Genomic DNA, 27,706 nt, shown 5'->3' on the forward strand with positions numbered 1-27,706 from the left:
AACACGGCACACTGTGTTACACATATAATTTGTTTTTCATTTCAAGTTTATTAAAACTTTAGCAGTACAAATGATCCAGGTTTTAGATTATCAAAAGACCAAACTGAAGTCCACATCTTAAAAAAAGGCGTTCCCCAAAATGTCTCTAAAACTTTGAGACAATGGAAACATGAAGTCCACAAACTCAACCGTGCCTGTCGTCATCTGTTCCAGGACTTGTTTCATGATCAGACTTTTTATCCTTACTAGGGGCATGATCTCTTTCCTGACTCTTTGATTTTTGGTTTATTTCTGTCTCTGCTGAGGATCTGGTCTTTTCCTTTTCTTTACTGCTGCGTGAATATGATTTTTTTGATTCTCTCTCTTTGCTACTTGGTCTCTTTTTTGAGTCTGGACTTCTATCCTGATCTCTACTAGACTTCTTATCTTTACTGGATTCAGGACTGCTACTTTCACGACTTTTTGAACGCCTCTTCCTTTGGCTTTCACTATCATTCCGCTTATATGAGCTTCTACTTTCTCTATTTGAATACCTCTCTCTGTTTCTGCTTTGACTTTCTTCCCTCTCTGAGCTCCTTGATTCTCTCCTCCTCCTATTTTCTCTTCCTCTGTATTTATCTGGTGTACCTCTCCTTTCTCTGCTTCTTGATCTTCCTCTTCTTCTTGTTTCTCTATCTCTATTCCTTGAATAGTCTTTACTTCTACTACGATCTCTGCCTCTGCTCCTCGATCTTCCTCGCCTACCCCTGTCTCGGCTTTTGCTTCGATCCCTTGTTCTACTGCTGGAACTATTTTTCCCTCTCGCGTGCTCACGCTCTTTGCTTCTTGACTTGCGTTTCTCCCTGTCTTTACTCCTCCTGTGGTCCTGGTCATTACTTCTTGAGCCTGCCCTTTTACTTCTCTCCTTGCTCCTACTTCTTTCTTTATCTCTCCCTCTAGAATCATAGCGCTTTTCTTTTTCTCTGCCTTTCTCATGGTCTCTCTCTTTGCTTCTTGATCTTACTCTCTTTTCGTCATGTCTACTGTGCTTAAAGTCTCTTTCTTTACTTTTTGATTTCTCTCGGCTTTTACTATGGCTTCTAGATTTAGCTCTTTTCTTGGCCTTGCTTTTGTTATGCTTGTCATCTTTTTCCGAATTCCTTCTTGTTTCCCTGTCTTTACTGCTGGATTTGTGATCTTTTTTCTTCTCTTTTTCCCCTCTTCTGGTTGGACTTTCAGAAACTTGTCTGTGGTCTGATATTTTTCTCTCTTTTCCTCTTCCTGGGCTTTTTTGATTATCTTTCTTGTTTTCATTTATTTCACTCCTTGGAGAGAGAAAGATACAATTCTTAAAATACTTTGAATCCCCTGCACTCTGAAAAATTAAGTCAGAAGTGAGATGGCTTCACAACCAAAACTTAAATCCCATTAGGTCATCTATATTAATAACTACATATTTACAGTAGCATGATTAAAATCAGACACAGTTAAGTAATGGGATAACCAAGTCAGCGCCCTGGATTTTTTGAAGTAACTGTAATTGAAAATCCAAGACGACGGCTATTACTTTTAATATCTAAAAAAATTTCAATACATGTACTCTGGAAAGAAATAATCTTACTTGTCCCCTTTTATCCATCTTTCTCCGCTAGACACTCTCATTCTTTGAGCTCTTTGCATTTCTTGCCTCCAATGTGGAGGAGTTTCACTGCGTCGGAATCGATCTCTTGACCTGGACCTGGAAGGAGTCCGATAACGCTTGAAGGCAAAAAAGAGAAAACTGGGTATAAGTTTGAATTTCACATGCTGTGATAGCTAAGCAAGATTTTTATCCCTGGTGGTTGATTCTACACAGCACCTAACGTTACGCTTCACATCTATATACCAAGTCTACACTGACAAGTTATTAACTTACTGAAAAATATATTTGACATTCAGCTAGAGCAGGAGTACAAAATGTCTGATCAAATAACAATTTTTAAGGTAACTTCTGTTTCAGGATTTTTGTACTCTGCTGAGAGGTCTTCTCCTGTTGCTTTTACTTAGCAAGAATGCAACTTGCTTTTCTAACAATGCAAATTCTTCTTAGCTTTGATAAGCAACACGAAAACAATACTTCAAACTTCTGCTTTAATGTTTTTCCTAAAAATTTGAGGGAGAGACTGCTGTTACTAAAAACATTTTCTAAAAGCAGTGCAGAGCATATGGCTTCACGAAATCAGAAGAACCAGTCTGACAGGTCCCACCTGCCAAAAAGGGGAGAAGCCTTCCCCACATTCCTGGCACTGGTGTTGTACTGGTCCTGGTGTTCACCAGAGCCTTTTTTGAGCTGATTCCATTCACTAATTCACAGAATACTACAGTAACACAAAAAAGGTGTTGTTCCCCCCCCATTCAAATAAACTCAGTATGCAAACAGGAAATCAATTTCATTTTCATCATTTGTTGTCTTCCTTCAAGCCTCAATCCCCAAATCAATTATGATGCACCATAAATCCTGCCTTTTAAAAAAAAAATAAACCATCCTAATGAAAATGGTTAGTAACAGCAGCAGTAAGACACTGCTACCATCTTGTTTCTTTTGGGTAACAGATAGTAAACGCTTACCCTTGGTCCTCTTCCTTTTATTTTCCTTCCAGATCTGGTCACTAACAGCCTCCTCTGGTATGCTGACTGTGAATTCGATAGATTACTAAAAAATAATTTTAAAAAGATACATTGTTTATAATGTCAAAGAAAAAAAGGAAAAGAAAACATAACATTTTAAAATATCTTAAGAAATGAAATAAAACTAAATGAAAACACATTTAATTCTATTTTTTGTTATCAGCGCAGATGGTAACAACCACACAGTAAAAACTTTAGATTTTGTGACTACGAAATATTTTAAGATTTCTGTTTTTACATTTTTGAAAGAAGAATAAATTCTAGATTCAGATTGGACAGTTCTAAAAAAAATCTAAATGAAATTGCAATGCATTTTACTTCCTTTTTCTTGAATCAGTCATTTTAAACTTCTCATGCACTAAAACCATGTTCAAAGGCTAACCCTTTGTTCTAGAACAGACACCAGTTGCAAATAAACTGAAAAATCCAATATATTACCTTTCTCTTTCCTTCTCTCTGCTTTTCCTCTCTTTTTCTTTCTCATCTGCTTTAGGGGGACTTTTCCTCATCAGGAACCGGTTTTCAGGTACAGGGGGAATTTCTTCAGGACGGACAGTTGATAATGGCTGTGCTTCAGGGTTTTCATCTTGACTTTCACTGGATGAGCTTTATTTGAGTGTAAAAATTATTTATACTTAAAGTGAGTTATATGGATGAGGGAAGCCCTTTCAATCTATTTAAATAATTCAGAAAAATCTCTTGATTCAATACACAATGATACCACAGAAAACTCAGGCAACAAGCTATTTCAGAAGCAACTTTTTTTGCCCCTCTTATAGCTTTTCTCCAAAATATACAACTGCAGTAGATTTCCGACCAACATTTTTTTATCTATGAATTCAAATGGTGCAACACTAAACACACACTTACTCTCTATTTAGATAGGGCTTTAAAAAAAAAATTGCTTTTAAAAGCATCATCAGGAGAGTCAAATTCAGATTTTGCACTAGTAGATGTAACTGCCTACAAACTAGTGCAATTCCAAGCAGTTGGTATAAACAAATCTGTGTGAAACGGGTTTAGTCCCACAGAAGCAACGTTTAGGCAGCATTGCCCTAAACAAATATTTATTACGTTTTACTGCTAGCTTAGAAAAATGTGATTTGCACTGACACAACTCGTATCTCACATTGAACTATAAGCAAAAAACATGAGAAATAACATTTTCAGAAGCAAGACTGCCTTTTGAGTTTAATTATCTTCCAGTGAAACTGCAAGACTTTTGACATATTAGACAGAAATAATGTTGTTAAGAGTGTTCATTTATTTTTTTGTTGTTCAGTTTTGCTTTTATTCCTGCACGGTACATTCCTGTAAGTCCCACTGCACATAATTTAAACTGAACTGTACAAAAGTGAACTTAGGCAAACAAACTGTCCCCACCCATTTCAAAGCAAGCACTCCTGCAACTTTCAAGCTAAATATACCTTAGGCCATTCTGTCACTCCTTTACAAGCTGCAGCATGTGTGCACATGGACATTGTCCTTTGCCATCACATCAGAAAAACTGAAGCTTGCATATGGAAACTGATTGTTTCCCAAACTTCAAAATACCCACTTTGCCAGTTACAGAATGCTATTCTGCAGCTACAGGACAACGAAATGGTACTGTATGGTGTACATGTAACAAAACAAATTTCAAAACTGACCTTTTCTTGCTTTTCTTTCTCTTTTTCTTTTCTTTCTTATGTTTTTTTGAATTTTTCTTGTGTTTCTTTTTTCGTTTCTTAGATTTCTCTTCTGAAGCACTCTCAGAATCAGATGATGAATCAGAAGATGATTCTGAATCACTTGAACTCTCTGAGTCACTGGATGAGGAACACGACTTGTGTCTTTTCTTTTCGTCTTTCTTGGCTTTAAGTCAGAATAGCAAAGATGCATTTTAATATCAAACACTTCTAAATAAATCTCACAAGAATCAACTTAGCTGGTATCTGCCTGAGCTGCTTATTATTGTGTAATGATACTACTTCATCAAAATACTTAAGAACAAATTGATATTTTTGAGAAAATGCTGTTTCTCCCAAGTACAATAAAGGATAGGTCTAGAAACAAATAATTCTTCATATGTTTTCTTATGTAAAATTTATTTAGAAAATGCTTATAAAAAATTGGTTTGGCTTCAGGTTTAACCTGATTTCATATAAAATCTTTTCAAATCACGAACAAGAGAAGTTTTGAAACAGAAAGCAAGTAGCATAGACTAAACTGATTATTCATTGAATTTAGCTCAGAAGGAAGATTCAAATAACCAACCTTCTTGCCAAGTGAAACCATGCTCGAAGAACAGTTCTAATCCTCTAGCTCACCATGTGTTGTTTGGCTTTTTTGGGGGGTTTGGTTGGTTGGTTTGGATTTTTTTGTTTTTAGCACAAAGATACAAATAACTTACTAACCATCTGCTATGAAAAGGAACCCTGCTAAAGAGCAGACTAGTCCTTAATTACATATTTCACCATTTCTTGTGTGGCTCCCAGAGCTGCAAATCAGTGGTTTACTGGCAACCTGATATTAGTCTGACAGGAAATAATCCAGAACAAACATACCTTCTTATGCCCTTTAGCTGATCTGAGACCTACTTACATTATTAAAAGTGATGCAAGTATTATTTCAGTCACACTCATTTGAAAAATATATATATATGCAACAAAAAACATATTCTAAAAATATCACTAAAGGAAGTCTAGGCTTCCGAGTTATGATGCTTCAGGTAGATCAGTTACATCCTATGAATACTCTTCAAACATGTCATGAAATTCATACCGGGCTATTGTCCAAAAAGTTAAGTTAAAAAATCCAGAAGAGCACACTGGTTGTCTTCAGACTGCTGCAGCTGACTTCTCTAATTAGCATCAAATATTATTTTACTTTGCCATTGAAAATTGCAAAGACAGCTCATCATTCATCATACAACATACTTCATCCACAGACAGAAGAAACAAAACCTTCACCATTAAACAGAAGAAATATATACCAAAACCAAATATTGATGTCCAAACAGCCTGTTTCCTCATCACAGCAAATAACCTGTATTTTAGGAGAAAGTTAAGGCAGTACCGTTCTTTATCTTCAGCAAAGTATTAGCTGGTAGCATTAGATCACCTATGTAAGCCAACACTTCTTTTGTACCAACCCATATCCTACTCTGTCAGGTTTCCCATTCAGAATGCGGATATATGTGTGTGTGTATATATATATACACACACAAGCACACACACAGAGTGGTGAAACATTTCCTCTTCACAGTGATGCAGAACACTTGCTTCCCAAAGAACTGGCTGCAATAAAAGATCTGGATAACAGCAAACTATCTGAGGCTTAATCCAGGTAACAGTGGATCGGATATATGGTGCAGAAAAACCTCCGCAGAAACAACTAAATATGGCATCTTCGCCTCCCTTTTTGTGTCATACTCTTTACAGACACTTTTCTCCCTCTAACATTACCAAATTCCCACAACGGCACAGTGGATGAAATTTAATCCCATTGCACTAACTTTTCAGATTAGCATCACAGATATAAGTCACACCCACGTGACGTCTACAGTGACTGTTTTCATGATGTCTTCTGTGTTTATTCACAAGCCTTGTTTGATACAGACTAATGAAAGCCTGACAACCAACAGAAACATAGCCTCTGTACTTCAGAGGTTATATCAATCTTCTGGTCAGTTCTGGGTGCAGTATAAACTAGTAGGTTATCTTACCTGTTTAGGATAGCCTGCTGATTGAAATCAGCTGGTTTTCATCAGATGTTTTTAGAGCTTCTTGGAAAATGCTTCCAAAAGACAGGGGTCTCATATTTTTTTACTCCTCTTGTTGGTCCAGACCAAGATACCCAGCCTATTTTCTCAAAATTTCGCTCAATGTCTGTATTAAAGCACTACGCTTAATAAAAAGTCTCTGTAATGCTTTATATCAGTTTTACATTGTCTAAATATATATACATTCACAGAGTGTAACAAGTACGTATTTATAAAAGAAAGGTGAATAGTTTCCAAAGTAATTTCAACCAAAGAAGCCTGATGTCATATAGGCCTGGTGACAACCAAACAAAAAGAGGAATCTCACCTGAGCTCTAAACACCATCAACAAAGTACTAAAAAATTTAATTAATTTCGAAGTCCCAAGACACTTTGAAATGCTTCCTATTTATCCAACACTTCTGGTTTTGGCCCATTCAAAGAAACCACTATGTTGCACTATACTGTTCCTACATGCCTTCAGGCAAAACAAGATGGCACCAAGATAAATTTCAAAATGCCTAAGGCAGGCATCAATAAATGCAGTTATTCCCTGCACCTCTTTTAAGGGTGTAAAAAACTACTTGTGACAGTTTTATCTGCATTCTTGCAACAAGTTCAGGTATGTTATAGTTACTACTTTAAAACGAGTAAGTAATAGACAGAAATGGAGGCAAGATAGTGAAGAACTACCTCGACAAACACAACATGTTTCTTAACATACGGCACATAAGGCCAATGGCAGATGTATTTGGGAAATCATGTGTCAGGTAGGGAGTGAAATAAAAAAAACACAAACAAAACAAACAAAAAAACCCCCACACAAACCAAACCAACAAAAAAAAAACCAAAACCAGAAACCAAACCAAAAAACACTAACAAAAAAAAACCACAAAAAAGCCCATAACTGTTTACCTAGCAAAGACCTGGCACCTGACACCTGGCAGAAGATTTTGAATATACTTTCTGGTGACATGTAACTATCTCTCTCCAGTAGCAAATGCTATTTGAATATTGAACCAGCCTGGTGCTAGCCAACTGCAGAACACAACAACAAATGAAACCAACCCTGTAGCACGAAGGTCAGTGAGAAAGAAACAGACTTTTATTTACAGTCCAACTGTTCCAGCTCATTAACTTCAGGATCAGGTTTCAACTTATGACCACATCTGAAATAGATCTATCACTTCCTGCTCCATTCACTGTGACCTGTAGTATTTGCCAGACTTCACGAATTACATGAGCATGCTGCATGGCACAGCCAAGCACTCTGCATCTCAGCTCGTTAAGGACTGTAGCAAGTCTTACATGAGCCCCTTGATACCAGACTCCTGGACTTGAAATGAAGAAATGACCCGATCAGAAAGCAGCCGGGCTCAGGCACAAGAGTCAGAACAGATTATCTCATCTTGTAATTCACAGCAGTGACACTCAAATGGTTACCTTATATCAAGCCAAATAACCTGTGTTAGACTAGAGCAGTCTCCAAAAATAGGGTGCCTTTACTTCAGGACATTTAGACAGATATTTTCCCCAATATTTTTTCCCAGTGTTTAATCACCCTGCTGTTCAGAGCACCAGGTCTTTTTTTTCTATTTTGCATGCATCTTGTTTCAATTATTTGCCATGGGTTCCTATTATGTTTTTCACTGCTTGAATAGGGACCCACTGTTTCTTACAGCCAAAATTATACAAAGTAATCAAGTACTCAGAGATACACATTAGGGAACAGCGCCATACTCGATTCCTGTTGATCAGATGACATTGTTACTATGAGAAGTCATGTATCACAAATGCCTCTGGACGTAAGAGATTTTTGTACGCGAGCAACCTACCACACAACTGCCAACAGCAGAGGAAGGGGGAAAGAAAAAGAAGGAAAAAAAAGACAAAAGTAAAAAAGCCTTCCCTAGCTCTACCTTGAACAGTTAAAAAAACCAATAGCCACCTCTAGCTTCACTTTAAACAGTTTCAGCTGAAGTAAAAATAGTTTATACGTAGTGGCCACATTAAGAAAAAAAATAAACCGGAACAGAAAAGTCTGAAACAACTGTTCATAGCAACCACCTTGTCGAAAGGGGGCTAACAACGATGTGTAACAAGCCTGCAGGAGAAATGAGTACTGTAGGGGTTGAATAGGTAAGAAAAGAGGAAAGGGATGAGACACGAATCAAAAGTCCAGGTAAGATGTGACTTACCAGAATCACCACTTCGTAAGATTGCTCTTATTCCATAGATATTTCATGATTCCTAAATGTGTAATTTTGTACTCTGTATCAGTGCTTGACAATTTGTACTGATACTTTTTTTAAAAAAAGAAATTGTACTCGTAGAATGACCTAATTACAATATTGTTCTTTGATGAATTATGAAGGCAGCCATAATCCGCCTTAAATTGCAGAGCACGCTTTTACAAGCAGTGATTCTACACAGGGACATCTATAACATCAATGACGATCACGAATCAAGCCTAGCACTGTTCCCTGCAGAATCCCCAGAAACACATTTTTCATGAGAAAACTTCATTAGAGGCTCTTGTTAAAAACTGCCCAGTGCACAAAGCAGTTTAATTTTTTTTGTTTGTTTTTCAATCAGAATGTCATGGTCTTACATTCTTGAAAACATCCCAGATATACTTTTGATTAACCAATATCATGATCTCAAACAATGCAGTCAGGCTTGTTTGACTAGACCTCCTTCTACAAAACTTCGTCGATTGGTATCAGACTCTCATTTGTCTTTAAGAAAATCAGTATTATGTTACTGGTTCCACAGTTTTTATTGAGAATTGTATTAGTTTAGTTAGTCCACAACAACCTTTCTAAATACTGCCTTAACACTTAGCTTTCTTCCTCCCAGCTTTCATTATTTTCCCCGGAACTTTAAGATTTTCTAAAAATAATACCACCTGGCCAGAGATGAGGTCCTCTTATAATTTAGCTTCTCTCATTTATTTTCATGAACTCCTCCAACTTGAATAAAAATAAAATTTAAAAAGAAAAAAAAAAAAGGAAAAGACAAACATTCCGCTTTTCCAGGTGATCCTATCAAATCGCAGGTGAAAGCTGCTGATCTAGGCCTCTGCAATATTATAATTGTCATCACTGTATCATTCAATTCACATAGCATCCAGTAAGTTAGTGCAGTCAAGTACATCATCCACTCAGAGCTAAATAAATCAAATTCTTCTCTATAAAGAGATAGATCTGGTTACTTCGGAAAGCACTCCAACTGGATATTCATCATGATACCCAAAAATCCGACTGCCTTGCCTCAACTCTAACCTAAGAGAAAAACATTCATACCAAGCACCTACCTTCTACCATGACTCATGCTGCTAGTGCCACCTTGGCTTCCCTGCTAAACCCAAGAAGCATCAGTTCTGTTTTCATTCTATAAAGACTTGTCTAATTTCTTCCGTTGTGTTGCCTACCAGAGAAGCTCATACAATAAATACTTCAGTTTAAGCCTCTCTTGCTATCATAATGTACTCTCCCACAGAAATTTGCCATTATAATCCCCCCACAGGCAACCTCCTTATTCCTTCGTCTTAACAACAAATTCTTAGAAGCAGTCTTCTCTGGTAACTACCTCATATTTCAGAGTATCAGTTTCCTTGTACCTCCCATAGTAATGGACTACAAACAGTTGCACTGTTAGATGACTCTCTGTTGATGATCTCCCATGACACTGCTCACTTCCCAAAAATGGCTCCTCCTATCTGGATTCCCTGGCCTCCTCCATATATTGATAGGTGCAAGGGCCTCCCTTGCTCCACTTGTCAGCTTTGGGCTGCAGCTTTGCAAATTTCTTTCTTCTGATGTGATGACAAATGGGTCCTCCTATCTTGACTGCCTCAAGTCAGCACAGCTCATCAGTGGTCGCATGCTGTGCACTTAACAAACAGTTCCAGCCACACCATCATCTGTCACAGCAGCAGCAGACTTCCCTTTGCAAGTCCCACAGACAGCCCTTCCCTTCCAATAGCAGGATTCTCTGCTCCCCAGGAGCTCCATCATGGTCTGTCAGGCAGTACCTTCATCAGACTGGCTCTGCAATAGTGCCCCCACCTCCCTGCACTCAGGTCTGCCCTCCACCTGCCTGATCCTGCTGCCCAAGGCCTCCTGTTCTCCAAACATCCCTGCTGCTCCGCATTATCTAGTACTGGGTCGTATAGTCAGTCAAGTGGGCTATCCCATCGCCCTGGCACCAGTTTCCCTCCGCGGCACACCAGACCAGCTAGAGGAAGCAGGCTCCAGGATCCTTCCATTACTGAGGTGGAGAGGTACAAGGACACAGACAAATGGGTAGGACCAGACAAATCAGATCTTTCCAGAAGCCTATTCTCTTTTAGGAGAAGTTAACAGAAAAAGCTATTTGGTATTTAGTTTATTCACTCTTTCTATGACAAGTACTTTAAAGCCCTGACCAATGGCTTTAAGTCAGACTGCTCAGTACCAAAACTTCCATGTCATCATTCAATTTCAAGTGCTCCAGAATGGACTAAAAAGGGAGCGTGGCAAACCAACGAAGACACAGATAAAGAGTGGGTATCTTGCCCACTAGCTTCACCCATTCTGTATCTGCATTGTTCTATTTTATTTTCTAACCTATGCCATCTGGGCATTTTCTGACAGATACCATGTTCCTGAGTACTGTCCAGAAAAACAAAATTATGTCCTAACACAAAACGTGACTTACGAGTTAATCTAAGTAGTTCTAGAACCTTTGAGAAGTCAGGAGCCACAAAATAAATTTACTTGGAATTCTGTGGTGTTGAAGAGACCACTGCAGGCTCCAAAGTCATTCTGCTAGACATCGCAACAGGTGAACACAGAACTTCATCAAAAAGGAGAAGAAAAACTAAGCAGCTCAAGTTTGAATGCTTATATTTTCCTAAGGCCAAAGAAATAATTATTCTTGTCTTGTGCTTCAACATCCTTAGTGCAACCCTTCACAGTATGTATTGGCAGAAGGTGCTACAAATAAAAAAGCATGATGACCCCTATCATAGTTTCTCCCATCATAGGTTTCCTCTGATGAGATTCTCCAGACTGACAGCAACATCTTAGTTTGAGCATTACTTTATAAGGGAAGCAGAATCCAAACTCCAATACCATGTTCTGCTCTAGAACAGCACAGCAGGGCATCCCTTCCAGAAAGAAAGGCAGGTTCTGTCATATCCCTGTTTAAGAACACAGTTTATAGTAACTTAAAAAGGACATATGCTATGGGCAATGCCAGGCTTTTCTGCTCCAAGTGCCTGTTCTGAAGATTTACCTGAAAGAAACTTGAAATAAGTTCATTACCTGCAAAAAAAGCAGTAGTTATCAAAAAGTCAGACTGACATCGATCTTCTTAATATAGCACTCTACTTTCTGTGGGAGAAGTGTTTGCCAGCTTTGTACTAGAATTTAGGTAGTACAACAAGAAAAGCTTTGAAGAAAGCATATATGATGTTTCATTAATGTCTTCTGCATCAACACTTTTAAAGGTTTTTAGGAGACAAACCATACTGCAGTGTTAGTCACCTTTTTACCAATTGCCCCTCCAACCATCACCAAAAAAATTTATAAATGTTTTATAAGCAACCAACAGGGAAGAAAGTGAGCAATATTACCTCATCATTCACATCTATGTAAATGTACAGTTCAACTTTACCTTTGGATTTTGGAATTAACTCTCCACAACTCAGTATGCGTACTTCAGCATATGGTTTACTAGATGCATCTGTTTTCTGGTTTTCTATTTCTCTCACAACTTCCTGACCTGAGATGACTTGTCCAAAAACAACATGATGTCTGAAGAATTTAAACAAAAGAATTCTTAGTGCTTAATTTTTTCAAGGCAGTTCCCAAACAAACATAAGAATATAAGATATATTTACCCATCTAAGTGAGGTGTAGGTTTAGTTGTTCTGTTGTTTCCAGATTTAAATTTAAAGAGAAAAAGAAGTCAGCATTAGTGGAAAGCAGTCAGCATTTGAAGCAAGTCATATACACACATGAAAGTAAAAGTTATTCTGAGTGAACGAATACAATTGAATAAAACCAATATATATCATTCTAAGGTTGTGTGTAGTTAAAAGTATTTAACATTTTATACATTAAACTACCTATTAAATTCATTACTTCAATTATCACATTTTATTGAACAAACACAAGCACATAAATTTTCAGACAGCATCCTCATATAGGATATAATAAGTATTCTACTTATTAAATTATATAAATACTACTAGGAACAGATATAAAAATTGAGCAACTGTCTCAGAGCAGAAAAACTCCAAATAATCTTCTATGCATTAGAAAATAATCAGAAACCAAAGAAAGAAAAACACATACACACCTATCTGTATGTACATGTTATTTGACATAGAAGTAGATCTGACTTTCAGCTTTCTCCTACAGTAGCATTACTAAGGTATACAGATTTCAGCCATGGCAGAAGTAAAAAAAACTAGGATAATTACAGTAATGATCAGTCAGAAATCCCAAAATGAGAGTCTAATGGTAAGTGACATCCACAACTCACCATGTTAAGGTCATAAACACAGCTAACTGTGCTGTATTTCAATAATGTCTTCTGTAGATAAATTATACTTAAGAAGAGCCTACTGCAACGTATTCTAAGAATGTAAGCTTTTAACCGTGAAGCTGTATTGCAAAGTTATTTTGTGACAAAAAAACCCACCCTCTACTACTTCGAGAGCCCCCAGAGCTGTTTTGCTTCCTCCCAAGCAACACTTATTAGAAGAAAGTGATGGAGTCCTAGAGGGAACTAACAGGTTTGTTGCATTGTGCAAGTTAGAACACAACTACTGAAAACTACCAGAGGCTCTTTTGCACAGAAAATAAGCACCAAACACATAAGTGATAAAAACAGTCAGGCTCCCTAAACAGTGCACTAGGAAAATGGCTACTTCCATGCAACTTTGTGAAAAGCCATCAACTTTTGGTTTGCACAGGAGCTAGTTTTCAATATTTAAAAGGATTACCTTTACAGTTTACAAATGGCAAACTACACACACATTTCAGGACAGCACAATACTTACATAAAGAACTGCGAACCATTTGTATCTTTCCCTCGGTTGGCCATTGAAAGGAGAAATTCTTTGTTGTGCTTTACAGCGAAGCTTTCATCTAAATAAAGTGTTTTCAGTTACTTTAAATATACCATATATGCCTAGATAAATGCTATAATCTAAGTAAACTAATCCTTATTAAATAAATCTGCTAGCAACTTCGGTAAAAAGTTATAGTAAAAAGCAAGCTATTATTTTGAATATTTTTAATACATTATTCCTTCAATTCTAGAGAATTTAATAAGAAACATGAATACATGGTTTAATAAGAAACATGAATACATGGTTTATAGCCTGAGAAAAACACTAAAAAGTGAGTATTCTTGTTCAAGAGCTTTGTTTCCTACCAACATTAGCAGAGATCTCATCATTTTAAGTTGCTGCTCTTTCTATTCTGCACATTCTAGATCATTGTCTCTTTGGAGAAGAACTTGGTTTTTAGCTGTGCATTATGAGATTAATTAAGAGACCACCTATTTACAGTCAGTTTTGTTGTTTTATTATTTTTAATACACATGGATACCCAGTTTGATAGCAATCCCAAACAACTTCTCTTTGTCTGTCAGACACACAAGTGAACTTATCAAGCTGGCCATTAAGAAAATAAGTTTAACTTGAATGAGTCCTACTTGTGATGAGCAAATCATTGTAAAAGTTCAAACTAAATCCCAATGAAACTGTGAAACATAGTCACTATTCTTCATTTAAGACATCTGTAAGAGATGATCCTATCTCCCTCCTTTCCCAAAACAGCATAAAGGCTGTCAGGGGATCTAAACTCAGACGGAGGAAGTTTGCTCAATATTGTTTAGACAGAGATGGCAGAAGTATTAACAAAGAAGAAAAGTACGCTATCTGTAAGGCTATGGTTTCACATCACACTGTGTCACTAGCAGTGAAAGGGACAGTCCCACTCAATCTCCAGTCACCTGAACAACTGCTTTCTGGGATTGCACCAAGTGTCAATCTAATCCTACGGTGAGCTCGTTAAGGGATCCACAAAGGCAGAAATTCCCACAAATAGAGTCTCATACTGCAGTCAAGTTGAACAGCCAGCTTGCAACTGCCAGAACGTAGGTAGAAGCTTTGTCCTGCTTCCACCTCCTCCAACCATTCATCTCCTCAAACCCAGCTACTCCTTTGTGTTGGTTCTGATGCTTGCCAAATTATTAAATTGGGTCCACTCACTAATATTGAAATAAATACATTTTTTTGCTGCAATAGCCTTTGGGCTTTTGAGCAAGCTGGGTCAGCTGGCTGAACGACAGTCAGTACAAGGTAAGACCTTCTCCCTCTCATGGCAGTTGCAGACTGTTGATTCAACTCAAGGTCTGATATAAAATTGCAGCTTGGCCCTATTAGAATTACGAATAATTCTTTTGATCATTTGCTGCAAGTTGAGACAAGAACCAATGTTAAAAGTGGCAGGGAGGAAGGAGGAGTATAACCACTCCTGCTGGTGGCAGCTAGCCACCACATGGGTTTAGGTGTAATCCAAAAACTGCTGCAAGGAACACAGAGATGCTCCACTACGTTTTGGACAAACACAGGCTGAGAAATACACTGGAGTGCAGAGGAGGTACTTCTGCAACACTGACTGAAAAAGAACCAGGACTATGAGAAAACGGGTGGCCTCTTTATCATTTATTCCTCCTGGGTTCAGGAAAGCAGGGCTTTATGCTTTCTTTGAAATCAAGATTTGCAAGGTAACCTGACTCTATCATGTCTTTCTCCTTTTCACTGGAAGAAAAGACAATTCCCAACTTTTAGCTAGCTGCTCAAACCAGAGCTGTGTGTTTGAAAACAGTTATAAAAATGTAAATTGGGTAAAATGGACAAATACAAACGAGTTCGGTTTTAATTTTTCATTAATTAAAAAGGTTCATATAAGTAAAATAAAATACCTAAACTGGGCAGTCAAAGGCCTCTAAGACCAGAGAAAATCTTAACAAAACCAACACAGTTCAGGTTTACAGAACAGTGACTACAGAATGTAAAGGTGAATGCCTAAATTAACACCAAAACAGAGCAGACTGATAAAACTCTTACCTTCAAAAAAGCCACCATAAATGGATTCTCCTCCCCTGCCATTTCCTTGAAAATGGAAAAGCAACAGTTACAACTTAAACTAGTGACTAAAGAGTCACACATTGTGGAAGGTGCTTCCTAATACAAAATACTCATCCAACTGCATCCAAATCACTGACAGTATTCTTCAAGATATGCAAAGATCAAGATGCATCTTCGTAACCTCAAAGCAAACTTGGAAAACAAGAAACTATTCTCCCATGTATTCTGCTTTAATCTCCCCTTTTTCTTTATTTCCTAGCAGCAGATATTTTACCCTCACATTTAAATCTTTCAATAGAAAGTACTTAGCACTCTGAGTACTGAGGTAATGGAGCAAAAGTGTGTGCACTCACTAAGCCTATATAAGTTTATAATAAAAGTTTTCACATAAAGGTTCTTATGCAGAAAAAAAGGAAAAATATCAGTTAAATCACAGAACAATTAATGTGAGTAAATGGTACTACACAGAATGCTTGCAGTATTCTATTACATCAGAATTAAAGTTTTATTCAAAGATTCACATCATACCTTCACTGAAGTCACCTCCTTGGATCATAAAATCTTTCACAACCCTGTGAAACAGACAACTTTTGTAATGCAATGGCTTTTGGGTGGATTTTCCTGTACCCTTTTCACCTAAAGGAGAAGAGGAGGAACAAAAACCAAAATTACTCTCTGTACCTGTACAATCTCCACTACGAAAAAGTGCTATGTAAGTACTTAATCAAAATCATCTACTAAGCTCTGAAAAATTAGCTTGTGAGGGAGACATGTATCTGCAATACCAATAAGAAACTAGCATTTAAGAGAGCAGACCAGAAACCACCTTATGCCTCTACAGTTCTGCTAGAGGAACTCCTCACTGACATTAGTATACAACTCTGGTCTCTTCCACACAGACTGACTGAAATAAGACAGCCAGTTTAGGTTTAAGATAACTGGCATTGCTCAGAAGCACGCAAGAAACACCCAGATCTTCAGTTAAAACACAGCAAGATTAAGGTATCATAAAAGCTCATAACAAAAAAAACCCCTACAAAACCCACAAAGAAGGAGGCAGGGAAAAGGACAAGGAGTATCATTCCCTCCTGCGCTTAGGATTACAACTGCCATCTTCCTCCCTTATGTCAGCTCTGGTGCTTGAGACCCATAAGCAGACCCTCTGCTTCAGCTGCAACACCATCTACTTTCCCTGCTACCCTCAAATCGTGTCTCTGCTGAGTCAGCAAGATGAATGGCTCATGGTGGGTCCTGTGAATGGCACAGCCAACCTCAAGGTAACAGCAAGGTAACCAGCAGGAGCATGTTGGAAGAAAAAGGATCTCTTCCTCAGTCCTGGCAAACCATTAGACTGTATCTTCCTATAATCTTATTCTGAGCTATTGAACTGAGCTTTTGTCAAAGGCAGTTGCCCCTGAACTCACCTGTAACACACCTGTGCCTTCATATGGATCTGACTAGCTAGAAAAAACATCTTGGAACTTTGATAAATGTGAAGCTGTATCTGTTCCACTAACTTGACATATGCCTAACATAGGTTTGCCAGAAAAAATGGAGCTGTTGATCCCTGTTTTAAGATGATACCACATGCTTTCCAAAACTCCCCCCAAAAAATCAGTAAGGAAAACAGACAAAATCAAAATTTGAATTAATCTGCTGATGATTCATATCATTGACACTGTGCCCATATATTTTCCTCATTATTCTTCAATATGTTAAAGCAGCAAAGTAGTTCAGCATCTGATTTTGAATGTCAACAACTACGTATGAACGTAGTAGTACTTGCTCCTGACCTGAAATGCTGTTGAAAGACTTCAAGTCAAAATTTAAAGCAGTAGCAGGGAATAACATCTTCGGGCAATAAATCTGACTTTGGGCAGTTGATAGCAGATCAAGAATGCCATGGTCGTATTATAACATATGGCCATTAAAAAGAATCACTTTAAGGTTTACACTGGTTAACAAATTTTGATAATCTGATTTTGTGTCAGTAAATCTAACGCCAGATCAGGTAATACCTACATTCCTGCAGACATCATGAATGGTGCACTCAGTGTTCTAGCTAACTTGACATGAATGTAAATATACACCCACATCTGATTCAGATCATATTAGTACTGCTGAGCGATTCAGTATTAACAGCTACAGAGCCTTGACCTGAAAAACAACAGAGCTGGAAGGAAAGGAAGCAGAAAATGCTGAAGACAGGAAGCATGTATGCTATTTATGTATTCACAAAATTATTCTTTTGCTAACCTGTTTTGCTAAACTTAGCATTTTCAACAGAAGCATGCAGTCCACAAGACAGTAATTCTGTTTGGAAATGCTTCTAGGAGAGAAACTTCTCAGTATTTTGTTCAAGAAATCATCTGAATTTCAATAGGAATGGAAATCATCAGTCTCCATCAACAAAGAAAAATTAAATGAAGAAAAAGAAAATACTAATGAATACCAGCAATACCTTTCAGATATCTTAAAAGCATCACAACAGTGAAAAGTAAGTCTCCATGTTTGACCTCTTGTTGGCTAACTTTCAAGGCTGGATGATGTTATGTAATGTGAACAGTAATATCTATGCTAGTAACAGAAAATCAGCTTACTGTGTCCATATTTAAAGTTAATTAGTATACAGTCCCTGCAACAAACTAAGCCAAAGCTACAACTGCTTTGATTCTACACGAAACGTATATGAGAAAGCAGCTAAATCTCTAGAGATTCCAAGAACCAATGTTTTACATACTTATTTTTATATGTAAGAAAACATCAGGAAAAACAACACAGACATCAAACTAGCTAACATAAAAATTATAAATAAAATAAAAAAAATCTACAAACCTGTGCAAAGGCAGCGAAAATTCTCACATGTCTTTGGACACACATCTGAAAACAGTTCAAAGACCACTCTTCCAGCTAGGAAAAAAAAACCAGGCAATATTTATTATGCAGGTAACTCGTATTCATATTATTCTTATATATCTTATATGAAAATCATGTTACCAAATGGATATTTTAATTTTCTTACCAGGTACATTGTTGATGGCTATGTCAAAAAAGCAACGAGGTCTCTGGACCTTTACTCCCATGGCTTCAAAAATTTAAATACTGTTAAGAAATAAAAATAAAATTTAGTGTTTTCTTTTGTGCAGTGAAGCTACATGTAAGTCAATGTTGAAGATTTTACAAAGGCAACAAAAACTGCAGAAAAGCAAATCTTCAAAAAAACCCAGAGAGTAAACAAGTATTTTTAAAGGTTCAGAAAACACATTTAGGTCATTTTCATGTTTTGTGGACCCAAATGAGTGATTTTTTTCATGTTTGCTGCAATAGTATTAAATTTAAACTTGAGCACCATATTTCAGATGAGGAAATAAAAAAATAGGTACTGTAAAGTATGGGAATAATAAAGCTTGGAGTTTTCTTGCTATCCAGATGGCACAGGTAACGACCTAAGTCATCTGTTCCTAGAATTCTGTATCCTAGGTAAAATAAGTATCAGAGAGGAAAAAAAAAATCAGCTTTCAGACCAAACAACTTGAGTGCTCTCAAGTTTTTTGCAACTGCCTTTCAACTGCTTAAAAAGACTAATTTGCAATCTCTGTTAGGCTCACGTAGCAGCTGAGGAGGCTGCCATCTCCTTGCGCCAGCCCACCTCTCTGGTCAGTTACCAGCTCCAGATCATGCCCGTTGTCCTCAGGAACACACCACCTGCTGCATCCACAGCCCAGCTCAGTTCATCTCAGTTACTATTAATTACCTGGGCCATGAGCTGCAGCTGCTCAAGAGAGAACATGCTGCTTGTGTAGGAGCACAGAAAGGTGAATAGCCCAGGATGGTGAACTTCTTCAGCTGCTGTAGGTGAGTAATAACTGCACAAGTCAAGTAGGCATACTTTCCAAAATACCAGAACTTTTGCCACAAATAGAGAATGGTCAAGGAGTGGAAAATAACTTCTGATGGTTACAACTTCACAAATCACCAACATATTCACATGTTAAGACTTAAGCATTCAATTTCTTATGAATATATTTCCTGGATTCCTGTCACAGCACTTATCAGGAGCTGCTCTAATTAGGATCCAAACCATTCTACATGAAAAAATACAAAGATGTAGCTTTTCCACGATTACTGCTAAGTGAAATTATTTTGGCTTTTTATTGTTTCTTTTCCTTTTATGTCACCGCTCACATCTTTTGAGTCACGATCCCTGGAGATATTTAAAAGGCACGTAGACACGGAGCTTAGGCACATAGTTTAGTGGTGGACTTGGTAGTGTTACATTTGCAGTTTGAGTCAATGATCTTAAGGGTCTTTTCCAACCTAAATGATTCTATAATTCAAGAACTTTAATGCAACCTTTCCCTTATTATCTTTGAGTATATAAATTCCCTTATTTTTGTGTAACAAGCAATGTCTTATTCCCCATTTGTATCTCTGGCCTTCCAACACTATGTATAGCCATTATATTCTTTTCTGCTTCTGAAGTCACATCCTCTCTGAAGTAATTCAGAGAAGGAAAAAAAAGCGACAGCAAAAGGATCTGTAAGATTGGAATAACTTTGCCAGAATTTGGAATATAATCCATAAATTTTCTGTTCTAATTTTTTTATTGCCAGGAAACACTACTCAAATCTAGCTGACATACTGCATACATCTCTCCTAGAGCTTTACTCATAGCTATGCCACAGAACAGCCTTGAAAAAATTCAATTGTTGCCATCTGTCACACTCAGCTTCCAAACAAGAGGCTATAAGAAATCAAAAGACAGTAGTGCAATCATGTTAGTCTATATTCTCTCTGCTTGTGCTCAGTGCCACTCCTAACATTTTGCCAAGGTTACACAGTGGAAATCACAAGAGCAATGCAAGACTGATTTAAATTAAACACCACTCAGTTGTTTATTATTCATGTAATTTTTAGCATGAGAAGACTTTGCAAATGTGCAGAATCTCACTAGATATCCTCTAAGCTGTATAACTAATACATTAACTCCTCTAAGTCAGAGACTCGTCAAATGCAGCAGGCTTGCTTCAGTCTGCTTGCTCTTCTCCCTGAATTACCATTTCTCTTCTATTAATACAACAAATTTTGTAGGCCAGGCAGAGAAACAAATACGGAAAACACCTGTAGCTGAGAACTTTGGTGTTGTTGGGTTAGCAGACGGCTAAGCAGCTCACCAAGCTGCTGCACAAACTCTGGGGCACAGGAGGCAGCGCGGGTCAGCCCTCAGGACAGCCCAGCCTGCGGGCAGCAGCCACTCGCTGCCAGCAGCAGCACAGACCACACAGCTGCACCCAGGGGCACGGGGATGTTTGTTGCTAGGAAATCTCTCAGAATAAATGCTGCAATAAATATTGTTTGGTGGTAGAACTGACAGTTTTAACTGAGCTGAGATACCTAAGGATCAGTAGTACCACAACTGATCACACAATTGTACCCAAACTTTAAAAAAACACTCAAGCTGTAGTGCTTGGATGAGGAGGGATTTAACTCCTTCGCAGTCAATTTGCTTCAGAAATGTAGCAGTATGCATCAACATTTATATATAGTTTGCATTTATTTTGGCCAAAATGCTATCTTAATATGTGACACAATTTTTACTTCAAACATTGACAATGACTAATGCTAAATTGCAAAATAAATATCAATATACTTACAGTAGTCAATTTTTAACTCAGTTTTGTAAAGAAAGGGTGGAAGATGGAAGGAAGAAATAAAGAATTCTACTTGAACTCCTTATTCTCACCAACTTTTGCTCTATTTGATGTTTTTCTACCTCTACGTTCTCTCATGAACAGTGGAACGAATGAAGTTTAGTGTGTGTTCTAAATGTTGCCTCCAACATCCCCTGCACTTTCCCTAAATCCTCCAACACTATCCCCTAAATACCAGCTGCACTTGATTCTAAATGACAGTCACGTCAACTGGTCAGTGTGAACTCCCTGACAGGCCATGTAAATACACCGCACACTCCAGCTGATGTTGCCCAGTAAATCAGGCTAAAATATCAGTGACATTCATCCTACCTACAAGTCAAGTGAGTGTTTCCTCTTCAATATGCTTAAGTATCCTTTGCACAGCTATTACTTCAGACAGACCTTCTCCTGAAGTGTTACAGGGAAAACTACTGAGTTACAAATGATCCATAATTATTAATTTCTATTCATGTAGTATTCACATACCAAATACAATCCTGTACATATTGATCATTCAAAACTTGTCTGTATTAAAAGCAAGTACAAGGTATGATTGTTAAATACAGAACCAACAACAAAAAAATCCCACAATTGGCAAACACCAAGAATAAAGCCAAAATTATAAGTACAGCTCAATAGATACATCTGGTAACAATACAGCTTACAAGACTTGTGTATTTTTCTCTTCAGATTTATTTTCAATCAGAATGTGGATACTCTTAACCCACAATACTTTGCTTTTTTTAATTGTGAACTTGATGGAATTTTACTAGTGAAGGGAAAATTATTTTAAAGTCAATCCAAGTCATACACACAAAAATGTGATATGCAGGAGGGCAACCCTGAGAAACCAGCTCCTTCTTCCTTCTAAAACTCTATAAGAAAGAGACAATACAACAACCCAAGCACTATCCTGAAATGTTCAAGCCGTTTATCATTCTCAACCACCTCCTGTTTGAGGAGCCTCTTACCAAGCCTAGGTAGACACTATGCAAAAAAAAAATTAACACACACCCAACCACCACAAAAACACACAACCAAAACAACCACAACACACATTTAAAAAACGCCACACAAAACCAAACCAAACAAACACCAAACAGAAAACCCACTTCAGTATATTATACTGTAAGCTGAACTGTAATTCCACTTTCAGAAATAAAACAAACACACCAAAAATACTTAATCTTGTCAGAACAGCTACATCCATAACCAGTGCATCACCAGCTGTCTCCATCAGAGTGCACATCCCTTTACACCTCCATCAGCCTCATATTTTGTTCAAATATTTGTATGATAAAGCTGGCCAATTCACGGTGAGGCTACAGACAGCTGTTCTCCTTCAAAATGATCTGTGCCAACGGAAAAAGATAACCATCCCAAACTGTTCACAAGCATCTCTGCCAGAGATCATCACTCATTTGTGTTGATATGCTTAAAAACACATCTTGAGGAATTTTTTTTCAAAATCACCTATGCCAGCAAGGATCTGGAATTAATACTGTTTAATATAAACTAGCTCCTTTTGACTGAAACGGGCTAGAAAGCACTCACAGATGCACATCAACCAAAGTATCAACACGTCACGCACGTCACAAGAGCTGATGGCAAGCAGCAATACAGTAGTATTCACTAGTTTTACAAGGGGGAAAAAAACACCCTTTATTTGTAACTATGCTGAACAGGTCATTGGACTACTTATTTTTTTCAGTCCCTGCACAGGACAAAACAAATTTGGAGCAAAGATGTATTTAGTAGGAAAAACATGTACGGTGTCCTATTCCTTCACTTCTTTCTCTGTCATCATCAGCTCTCCCCTATTCTTAATTTCTCCTTTACCTTGCTTCTGTATTTGTTTCCTTGCATCATTTTACAATTATCTTCTGCATTGGTCTTCATAAAATGCCCAAATGAACAACAAAGTGCATAAAGTCACATTCCTAGCATTTTGTTTCAGGCCACCTACAAATGCAGGGAGACGAAACCATATTGATTTCTATTGTAAAAATAGCCATCTAGAATCTTCAGAAATATATTTTTAAGCAAAACTCTGAGTCTAGAAAATGCAAATGCACAAAGTAAATACTAAACATAGGTCACATTCATTAAGGTTGTGGTTCCAGTTGCTTAAAGCCAGTATAAATGCAGCCTGATACCAGACTGGAGGGCTCATACATCCACATGTTCAGCTTTCATGCAGGTGGCTACCCAGCTGCATAAAAACTACCCTTTCCTGCCCCCAATCAAAGATTTAGCAGCAGCACAGATCAGCTTAAAGTGACAGTGGAGCAATAGACTAAGAATGTTATATCTTCATTCCAGTATGACTTAAACTGGAAATGAATTTATGATTGTTAAATGGGAGACATCAAATTTTGTTCCCAGTTCCATTCCTGTCAGAGCTTCCAGCTGTGTTAGGATGACACTGAAGGTATGATCAGCAAAAATCCAACCAGCCCAATACTCAATCTCCATCATTTCCTCAACATTTTTTCCAAACAACAGCACCTCTTCCTCTGTGTTTCACCATCAAAAAACTCTGAATAACAGCAATGATAACTAAGGAAATTACTTTTGTTTGTTTGTTTCATTTTACTCATCAGCAGCATATGATTATTGTTGTCAGGAGGTTCAGGAATAAGGTATTACACTCGAACAAATTTCAGGTTTAGAATGCTGTCCTTGCAATCAGGTGAACTTTACATATGCATAAAAAAATAAGAGAACGTGTATTCTACACAGAGCATCTATGAAATTTATGAAGGGATACTTGCTACTCATCATCAGAAATCACACACAGGTTTTCAACGTGACTACCTCTTCTAATGGTATTTAGAGGGAAAAAGCCAATAACAAAAACACTTTCAACATTTCTGCAGGAAAAGGGTGATTGACACCACTTTACATCAGGCTTCCTTCTCTAGAATAATACTACAAGTCTTCTTTAGACTATTGACATAGTATTTTTCCTCTCCTAAAAAATAAATCAAATTAAGAGACACATGACAATATCAACCATTGTCTTCCATGGATATGAGGCAAGAGCCCGCCATCCTCTTGGGGAAATTTAAGGAAATACCATCCTCAGACAGGCCCTGACTAAATATGCAGTACATACTCCTAACACTGCTACACTGTGCAATTCATTTACATCACTTTCAGTATGATTTTTTACAATGATTAACATTAATTTAGTCTTTTGTTACTAAAGTATATAAGGAATACACATCCAGTTATAACTCTCAGCTGGGAGAACATCAGCTGAGAAGGTAGTAACATTCTTTTGAACTATTTAAACAGTGTCTATCATCTTTTATTCTCATGTTCTCCCCTTTGCTTTACTACTTTAGCTCTAGATCCCTTCACGGCCTCATTCCAGCCTCTTACCTAAACCTCACTCCATTAGAAGATGGTTGGATTTCCTCCCTGGCACGCACTGACTGCTTCCAAATGGAAGCTGTCTCCTAAATGCACATGGCATGGAGGAGTGAACTGATAGTGGAGACATCATGCTGCAGCAGAGGAAAATCCTCCACTGTAGTACATATTCTCCACTCCAAACTCCCTCATAATCCACAGATTTTCTGAAATCCTGAGAGTAAAAAAATAAGTTTTATTTTATAGAATCACAGAATGGTTGGAGTTGGAAGGGACCTCTGGAGATCACCTAGTCCAACCTACCTGCTAAAGCAGGTTCACCCAGAGTAGATCACACAGGAATGTGTCCAGGCAGGTTTGAATGTCTCCAGAGCAGGACACTTCACAACTTCTCTGGGCAGCCTGTTCCAGGACTCTGATACCCTCAAAGTAGTCTCTCCTCACGTTTAGATGGAACCTCTTATGCTTCAGTCTGTACCTGCTGCCCCTCATCCTATCATTGGGCACCACTGAAAGGAGTATGATCCCATCCTCTTGACATCCACCCTTGAGATATTTATAAACATTGATCAGATCCCCTCTCAGCCTTCTCCAGGCAGAATAGATCCAGCTCTCTCAGTCTCTCCTCGTAAGAAAGGTGTTCCAGACCCCAATCATCTTCGTAGCCCACCACTGGACTCCTTCCAGTAGTTTCTTACCCTTCTTAAACTGGGGAGCCCAGAACTGGACACAGCACTCCCAATGTGGCCTCACCAGGGCAGAGTAGAGGGAGAGGATAACCTCCCTCGACCTGCTGGTTACACTCTCCTAATGCACCCTAGGATACCATTGGCCTTCTTGGCCACAAGGGCACATTGCTGGCTCATGGTCAACTTGTTGTCGACCAGAACCCCCAAGTCATTCTCCCGAGTGCTGCTTTCCAGCAGGTCCGCCCCTCACCTGTACTGGTGCCTGGGGTTATTCCTCCCCAGATGCAGGACTCTACATTTGCCCTTGTTGAATTTCATCAGGTTCTTCTCTGCCTAGCCCTCCAGCCTGTCCAGGTCTCGCCAGATGGCAACACAGCCTTCTGGTGTGCCAGTCCTTCCTCCCAGTTTTGGTAACAGCTTGATGACTGCTTAGCTAACTTTAAAAAGTTTCTGTTTTACAGAAGAGAACTGGAAAATTTGGAATTCTTAATAAGAAATATAGTCCCAAAGGACACTCTCAGAGGATTATTGATGTTCGTATCCTTTATATGTCCCTCTTCAAAGCTACTTCATATACAGGAAACTACACTTTTTCTGAAATCCTTATTATTTTTTTAAATTGATAAATCAAGGTCTCAGAGTTTAGATAAACTAATGCTTCATAAATAATGTGTAATTTCCATATTTTTATCATATTTTTATCATGGTAGCACCTAAAAATTTGATTCATGCTGGAACACAATGAATTAATGAATGAAAATTGTGAAACACAATGAGGTAAAGAAAAAAAAAAACCACCACGAAACTGAAAACATTTATCTATGTCCAAAGAACAGCCTCTTCTGCAGGCAATATTGAACAAAAACATGAAAACCAAAATATTATAGCAGAAGATATATCTTAGAAAATACTTTATGCAAAAGAAATGGTCTCATCTTCCTCTTAAAACAGGTCTCAGATGATTGCTAAAACATAATTAACTTAACTAGTCAAACATTAGGCAACTACTAGCAAAAGTGACTTATATATCATCATTAGGGAAGATACTTTTCTAATTGTGAGTGTATTTTACGGCAATATTTAGCACCACAATAGATATCTTGTCCACAGCTTCAAAAACTATCTTTTCCTTTGCCTTTTCTCCTTCAAAGCCTCCTCAATGACCCAAAGTACAACCATATGCACACAGTACTTATAGTTTGTGGCTGCAAACAAAATGAGCCTGAAGCCCATTACTTGTAAAAATCTCTAAAGTGCCTTAGAAAATCCTTAAGAGAAGCAGAGGACCCTCTCTCTAGTCATGGTAGCTCCTGTAGGCTCCGCTTCCCCAGGAGAGGCCTGCAGAGGGAGGAGAACATGTGGCACGCAGACAGCCCAGTTACTTCGCCTTCTAGGGGAGGAGGGAGGACTCATTCAAACTCCCGAGCAGACACCCAGCAGCACCCGAGCCCGGCCAGGGCACTCGCAGGGGGCCGGCAGACCCGCGGCGGGGCCGGCCGACCCGCGGCTCGTTAGGCTGTGGAGAAGCAACACCCGGCCCCGCGGACCCCACGCCTGGCGCAACTGTCGCCAGGCCCCGTCCGCCGCTCCACCTGCGCCTCCCGCGCCCACCTGCCTTCGGGCCCCGCGCGCAGCTTCGCACACACGCCCCTTCCTCTCAGGGCCCACCCTCACCTGGGACGCCCCGGGTGCCCCCTCAGGGCAGCGCTGGAGCCCCGGCCGCGGCCTGCCCGCCCCTCGCACACGGGCCGCCGGGCCTTGCGAGGGGGCGTGTGTGCGCGGGGAGCCGGCGCGGACAACCGCAACTGCTCCACGTCCTGGAGCGACGGCCAGGCCGGGCCAGGCCGAGCCGGCGTAGTCCCCTGGGCGGGCCGGGGCTCCCACCCCTGTCCGTGACCGAGCCTCAGGCCCCGCGGCGCTGCGACCTCCGCCCCCCCACCCGGGCCCTCAGCGCTCACACGGCGGCCTGGGCCGCGGCCCTCGCTCGGCCACATGGCGACCGGGCCGGACCCTGGCCGGCGCCCGGCTGCGGCACCGGCACTCACCCCGCTCGCGGCCCGCGTCGCCCCGCGCTCCTCAGCGCCTCGCCGCCATGTTAGAGCTGGTGCGGCACAGACTGCGTCAGTGGAAGGAAAGGGCGGGAGGGGGCGACCCCGGGGGCGGTGCGGCGCGGGGGAGGTGAGGGGCGCGGAGACGGCAGAAGCGGCACCCCGGCCCGGGAAGGGAAGAGGGGATCGTCGGCCGCGGTGCAGCCCTGCCTGGCAGCGGGGGCCGCTCAGACGGAGCCGAAGCCGTTGGGGGAAGGGGGCGCCCGCCTCCTCGAGCTCGTCAGCGGCGCTCCGCCCCCTCCCGCCGCCCGGCCTACCGGGGCCGCTGCCGCCCGGGCCCGCGCCGCCAGCCCCGG

General features: G+C 39.4%; 1 protein-coding gene across 1 annotated transcript; it reads right to left on the bottom strand.

Moving 5' to 3' along the window:
* Nucleotides 1-28: 28 nt before the first annotated feature.
* Nucleotides 29-27,693, bottom strand: PPIG (peptidylprolyl isomerase G). The gene is made up of 13 exons (XM_065637927.1): nucleotides 27,348-27,693; nucleotides 18,565-18,644; nucleotides 18,378-18,452; nucleotides 16,071-16,178; nucleotides 15,522-15,566; nucleotides 13,443-13,530; nucleotides 12,276-12,305; nucleotides 12,050-12,189; nucleotides 4,296-4,500; nucleotides 3,085-3,252; nucleotides 2,587-2,671; nucleotides 1,601-1,737; nucleotides 29-1,304 (listed from the first exon to the last, which is right to left on the bottom strand). The coding sequence occupies exons 2-13, from the start codon at nucleotides 18,623-18,625 to the stop codon at nucleotides 185-187; spliced, it is 2,262 nt and encodes a 753-aa protein (XP_065493999.1). The 5' UTR covers nucleotides 18,626-18,644; nucleotides 27,348-27,693; the 3' UTR covers nucleotides 29-184.
* Between the last annotated feature and the right edge of the window lie 13 nt (nucleotides 27,694-27,706).

Source organism: Caloenas nicobarica, chromosome 6 (assembly GCF_036013445.1).
Source record: "Caloenas nicobarica isolate bCalNic1 chromosome 6, bCalNic1.hap1, whole genome shotgun sequence".
Lineage (NCBI taxonomy): Eukaryota > Metazoa > Chordata > Aves > Columbiformes > Columbidae > Caloenas > Caloenas nicobarica.